Source organism: Sinocyclocheilus rhinocerous, unplaced genomic scaffold (assembly GCF_001515625.1).
Source record: "Sinocyclocheilus rhinocerous isolate Xijiao unplaced genomic scaffold, SAMN03320098_v1.1 scaffold1249, whole genome shotgun sequence".
NCBI lineage: Eukaryota > Metazoa > Chordata > Actinopteri > Cypriniformes > Cyprinidae > Sinocyclocheilus > Sinocyclocheilus rhinocerous.
Genome location: NW_015634049.1, coordinates 133,268 through 139,993, shown reverse-complemented (window position 1 = coordinate 139,993; position 6,726 = coordinate 133,268). Strand labels below are relative to the sequence as shown.

Here is a 6,726-nt window from a genome sequence, read left to right as displayed (position 1 = left end):
ATAATAATAGAAAATGTTTCTTGAGCAGCAAATCAGCATAGTAGGATGATTTCTGAAGGATCGTGTTGGAATAAAGTGCATTTTAAAATATGTTTCAATAGGAAATAGTTATTTTAAATTGTTATAAAATTTAACAATATTACTGTATTTTTAATCAAATTAATGCAGCCTTGATGTGCATAGGAGACTTCTCACCGAGAATCCCACTGACCCCAAACCTTTAACTGATCATATATAAATAACATATGCAATCTTTACTGAAGTAAAAAAAAATATATATATATATATAGGAACATTTATAGGCAGAGTTAGTAAAAATAGCCACAGTTGCCTACATGTACTCTTAAATACCCTGCCAACAATTATTTGGAAATAAGGAAATAATACAGCAAAGTGCATCTAATTGATTTAGTCCTGAATATCAGACTGTAATTTTCCACCAAATTATGATAAAATAAAAAAATCAAAACATTAAATGATGTGTGATTCATAAAGATTAGACCATGGCTAATTCAAGATTAAGATCATATTGGTAAAGTGGCAGAGATGAGAGGAGGACATGAAATTGTCTGCTCGAGATGCACTCTGGTGTTGCTGTTAGTTCTGGGTGGTAGCAGGAGGCCCCATACATTAGCAAACTCTTTGAAGTGAGTGACAATGACAAGATCAAAGCTTCAGCCTGATCAAAAACAATGGATCTGCAGCCTCTTCCTGTGCTTGAAGTGCTTTGGTCAGTGCTCTCAGGTTTTTCTTCGTTTTAAGTCGTCTGATGACATGGGATTGTTGTAATGGAGAAGTTATTGTCACAAAGGGATACACAAGAAAGTTTGTTTGAGAATCCTCTATATCTCAGCTTTATATACAGTATCTCTTATAATATTGACCAATATTACAAAAGACACAGTGCCGCTCTTGAGTCACCAGTAATATGTTACAGTCATAGAATGTCTTAAAGGCACAATATGTAATTTTCGTCGCTGGAGGGCGTGTATTCAAAATAAACAAACGGACAAAGGTGTAGTTTGATGACGCTGTGAGTGAGTGTGGAATCATGGGAGTTGTCGTTTTTATCCCCACAGCCGATGCAATCCGACGGGACTCGGGTAGAAATCATGTTCATGGATGAGCTAATGTATTCAAGATTTATTAACATCGTAGTATGAAGCAGAGTGAGGTGGAAAGCCGTCGAATCAAGACGAGGCCGCTGAAGCAATTGCTAATGAGAGACGAGAGTGACACATGGCTCGAAAGTAGCGGAGCTTTTATTATGCCACACTTTAGCGCTTCCGCTCCTTCTGGTCGTGCGTATGTGGGGTAAAGCAGCGCTGTTTTATCATACTAGATACGTTTGAAAGTCCTGTTATAATGCTACTCTGTGCGGTCGTCATCTGTCTAATAAAACGCACAACATGTTAAAGAGTCTTTGGTGTTTCCATGTTTTCTACAAAACAAAACCGGAAATCGAGGGTGTATGACGTCATTGGCAGGCGACACAATGACACTATAGACACGGTCCGTGTCACTAGTTAAAATTGCTTATTTCTCTGGATTTAAACATTCTTCAAAACATTTGGGATAATGTAAGTGCACAAGTCAGCAAATTATATAACACTGTTCTAGTGGTTTTTGGATATTTGAATAAAAAAAATCTTACATATTGCACCTTTAATGTTTATTACATTATTTTAGTGTCGTGTGTTACCATGATTATTTTTTTGACTGAGACAATGCAGCTTTTATATATTAGTATTTGCCACAATTTCTGAAAAATCTACTTGTGATAAACTGATTTTAGTAATGTGGTATATTAACATTATTTCAGTTAATGAAATATGTTTTCTAATTTGAGTTCAGTCTGTAAAACTTAAAATGTTGCTACCATACAGCTGCCAGCTTTTTACTGTAAATTTCACCGATTTTTTTTTTATTCTCCCTTTTACTTTTTCTTAGAGTGCAAACTTGCATATTGTGGAGATGGATATCGCTATGAAGAGGCAGAGGAGTGTGACAGAAAGGATTTTGGATTTCACACATGCAGATCCTTTTTGCCTGGGTAAGACTGTTCAAGCCCATTTAAAAAGGATAGGGCAAAGCTAAAACCCCCCTTAAGGAAAATGAGCCGTTTTCTTGTCCCAAAGACTTTGACAGACAAAAAAGGGGAAAAAATTTATTATTATCATTATTATTATTATTTATTGACTATTATACTCGAGCCAGCACAATGTTATATTAAAATAATATTGTAAAATAATTTTGATTTGATTTGTCCAAATAACATGCATGTCTTTCTGTCCACAGATCTTATGGACATCTCAAGTGCACAGCTGACTGTTTCATTGACTCAACAAACTGCAAGTATTTCACATGAGGACACAAGAAAGCAGTGTCTCATTTCAGCTGGTGAGATCCATATAAACAACGACACTGAAAACCGTAGATTCAGCAGATAAACCGAGGTAGAAATCATTGAGGGAATTATCACAAACACATTAGCTGAACTCCTCTGTTGACATGATGCTGAGAGGCCATGTAGATCACACGGGAAAAGAATGCTCGGCAAAGCCAAGTTGTGCTCGCGCACTTAAGAACTCTTAACAGGACTTCAGACACCATTCTCCGTTCATTCAGCCTCTGCTGCCTGCCGCTCTGCCCTGGCTTGACATTTGGCCAGCGTGGTTGGCTGCACTAAGAGGAAACAGGTAAGTTGGGTGCCTCTTGGAGATGGGTAAAGGACTCCTCAATACCTCAAAGTACTGTAGTACTGTTTCAGAGGAAAGCCATTTTCTCCTGGTCAACCCCACCTTCCCTCACACAGGGTGCTCTGTATGTGGAATGCAATGAGACTTTGTTACTATAGTATTTTGCATGAGGCTGAGATTGCTGTAGACATGTCAGCAGAGATCATTACCAAGGCATGTAACTGAACAAAACAAAAGTGGCTCATATCTTTAAATGTAATATTATGTAGGCTTAGACCAAACTGGTGCTTGGCCCTGGATGAAACCTAATAATTTCATTTTCTTAAACGACACTGATGTACATTAGGGTTAGTACAGTTTTGCATACTAGGTCCAAAATTAGCTTGTTGCCATACAGCCCAATAGTGGGTAAATTGAAGAAAAAATGGAATTTAAGAGCTCATAAAATGGCACAATTATAAGCCAAATGACTGTTTAATTGATAAACATATCAAGTCGCTCAATAAAGATGGTTGTTAAGTACTTTTCGATATTTTTTGATACTAATCAAACATTACCAAAAATGATTCATGATGCAGTGAGGGAGTCAAACTCAGTAACATCGCTGAAAGATTAACTGACTGAGTCTGATTCAAACACCATACTCAAAAGCAAATTCAAGGCTGTGTCGTAAAGAAATATTAGAAATGTGTTTACCAATACATATGTTAGGTAAATGTGACCCAAAGAAAAGATGGCAAAGTTGTGACCGGAAAGGGAACATATATTCTGATTGGAATTCACCCTATAATGATGCTTTTGTTCATTTCTTTGCAAATTGGAGGTCACGTTCAAGAAACACTAGCGTGCCCTCTTACGAAATCAGAATGATGAAATCACGTATAGAAAAAATGACTAGACATTGAATTTTTAGGTACATTTTTGTCACATTTGCGTCCATATTTACTCACCGTTATGTGAAACGCTACCTCTCATAAACCATTTTTACACTCATTTTAGTGGTTTCTTGCCATTATGTTGCAGTGACCCAAATGGCCAGTAAATCCATTTACTTACTCACCAAATTCCCATTTTACTTCAGTTTGGCACATGGCAGGTGTTATTTTTGGACCCTGGGTATAAAACGTGTGTTTTCACAGACTATTCAATGTAAAAAAGACTGCATAAATGTACTTAAACAGTAACCACAATAATACTACTGACTGACAATAATTTATTAAGGATGTTTAAGATTAGAAGACCCTTCTTTCCAGGTTCTCAGTATGTTTTTGGGGTCACACTTAGTTTAACATTTCCATCATATCTCAGGAAACCACTTAAAGATATCCATAACCCCTCCACCTCCATGTGTGGAGTAGGGTGCACATATTCCACAGTTTAGCTTAGTTCCACGTTGTTGTCTTGTGCTTCAAGATCTTGAAGTAAAGCAAACACTGCTTATTTATTTGGGGTATGGGTCTGAAGATCTTAAAAAAGGGAGGAAAAACCCACCGATCTCATGAGGAAACCTAACTATTTTACAAGTTGGCAATTTGTGCGAATTCGTACGATGTGATTTGTACAAAAACGTACGGTTTTTAGAAAACAAAGCAAGCATGAAGTTCTGTCCCTAAACCTAACCATCAGTGGGGCGTAAACAGATTGTGTGAAAATATAGGAATGGGATTGTACGAATTCATTCAATATAGCCATCAATTCACCAAAATAGTTTGGAATTGCTGTGAGGTTGTGTTGGAAAAACCATACAGCATGTGAAGGCTCTAAAGCTGTTTTTGAACATTTTGTACTGTCTGCAATTGCAGGGGTAGCATTTTGCTGCTATTCAGGCTAAAGACTGTTGGAATAAGGCTGGACTGTTTATGTCGTCCCAAAGGCTTTAAACTGATTTATACCCTATGCCAAAGTCCAGTCTGAATATACCTCAGCATATATGGTGTGCTTTAGCCTTTGTGATTACAGGACCTGAGGTGTAGCTTACAGCACTTACTTACTGTTAAATTCAGTGAAATCTAGCTTAAGTATCTTTTGAGTTACATGACTTTTTTTGATCAAGCCAGTTTTCCATAAGCTATATGATGCATTTGCTATAGAAACCTCTTTGCTTACATTTCTGGGGTGATATTCCTGACTTACTTGTAGATTTCATGTAAATGATGGATATCTTATCGAAATAAGTGTCTTGAATTTATTATTCTGGTGAAACTGCATGTTTATATTGTATACTCTTGTTCAAAAGAGCAAAATTGCCACGTATATTGATGGCCTATAACAGGCAGGAGTTTTTGGAGTTAAAGTGCATTTAGCGTGTAACTGACTGTTATCCTCATATTTGTACAAATTGAGGAAAGGTGTTCAAATCAAATATTGCACAACAAACAAATACAAAAGAGATTGAATGTTTTGTCCTAGTGTAATTTGAAAGCTGTTCTCAGTATTAAAACATGTTTGATACTATCCTGTAATGATGTTAAAATAAAGCTTGAAAAGCTATCACTGATGTTTATATTGGACCTATTTATTTTCTTCTAAATATGAATTTTGTGAGGATTTTGTCTTCATATTCTTTCATCAAAATGTTGTAATATATTACACAATATTGTCAATGCTAGTTGGCCAAAGTCAGAGCCAATCTGTGGATTTTGAGCAGTCGGAGGTGACAGATTTAGCATAAAATCGTTTATTGTATGATGGGCCCAAGTTATTCAAGTCGTTTTGAACACAACAAACTCATGCAGAAATATGCCCCTTGTTGCTATGAGATGCATGACAAATGAAAATGTGTTCTAAAATTGGCTGAAAATATTAAACATATTTGATATCCGACGACTGGATTGAATCATAGTATGAAAAGTTATGAAAGTCTGTCTTTTTGTGTCTGAAGCTTTAAAGGGGTCATATGATGCGATTTCAATTTTTCCTTTCTCTTTGGAGTGTTACAAGCTCTTGGTGCATAAAGAAGATCTGTAAAGTTACAAAGACTAAAGTCTCAAACCCAAAGAGATATTCTTTATAAAAGTTAAGAGTCAACCACGCCTACCTAAAACGGCTCGTTCTAACACGCCCCCAACATGTCAACGTCACGATGTGGGAAGATTTGCATAACAACGCCCAAATGTTCACGCAAAGAAAGAAGGCGTAACTTTTATTCTCGCTGTAGTATTGATACAAATAAAAGTAATGCTTGTTACATACTATTGACCCAGTACTGACACATATTATTTATCACTCTAGGCCTCCGCTCACTCAAGCCCGCCGTGTGTGACGCTGTTTCGTTGTGAAAGCAAAACTTCTTTGTTTGGCCTTCCAAAAATGGACATGACTAGAAATCAGTGGTTAAGTTGTATTTACAACACTGTTCTAGAACAGTTCAACCCAAATATTCCGATGTGTCCAGTGCATTTTATGGAGGACTGTTTCCTGATCCTGGGAGAGTAGACTACAATGCCGGCCGTTCTGACTCACAGACTGTAAGTACGTTTTTTATATTTAAAGAATTTGCAACTGACGTTGGTAGTTTGTCATTTCTCCGATCACAAATGCAGATATGGCTTTATGTTTACGCGGCGCGATGCAATGCAACACAGTGTTACAAGTTCTTGGTGCATAAAGAAGATCTGTACAGTTGCAAAGACTAAAGTCTCAAATTCAAAGAGATATTCTTTATAAAAGTTAAGAGTCAGCCACGCCTACCTAAAACGGCTCGTTCTAACACGCCCCCACATGTCTACGTCACGATGTGGGAAGATTTGCATAACGCCGCCCAAATGTTCACGCAAAGAAAGAAGGCGTAACTTTTATTCTCGCTGTAGTATTGTTGTTGCCGCTGCCGCCATGTCGTGAAGGCGCTGTATGTTTCGTTGTGAAAGTGAAACTACTTTGGTTGGCCTTCAAAAAGATGACGATATCCGCTTCGTCATGCCTGGAGCTGATCCGTGCTGGTCGCTGAGGGAATACAACAACTTCGCGCTGTGGATCACTGGATCGGCTTTCACCGTGGACGAAGCGGAGTCCAGCCCGGGGTCACCAC

At 37.6% G+C, this 6,726-nt stretch overlaps 1 protein-coding gene across 1 annotated transcript in view; it reads left to right on the top strand.

The window, feature by feature from the left end:
- The window catches only part of LOC107745382 (acetylcholinesterase collagenic tail peptide-like), a 25,152-nt gene extending 21,947 nt beyond the window's left edge, over positions 1 to 3,205 (top strand). Inside the window, exons 16-17 of the mRNA XM_016559253.1 lie at positions 1,951 to 2,053; positions 2,299 to 3,205. Of these exons, the coding sequence (XP_016414739.1) occupies positions 1,951 to 2,053; positions 2,299 to 2,368 (173 nt within the window). The 3' untranslated portion in view covers positions 2,369 to 3,205. The remainder of the gene's footprint in view (positions 1 to 1,950; positions 2,054 to 2,298) is intronic.
- Positions 3,206 to 6,726: the final 3,521 nt, after the last annotated feature.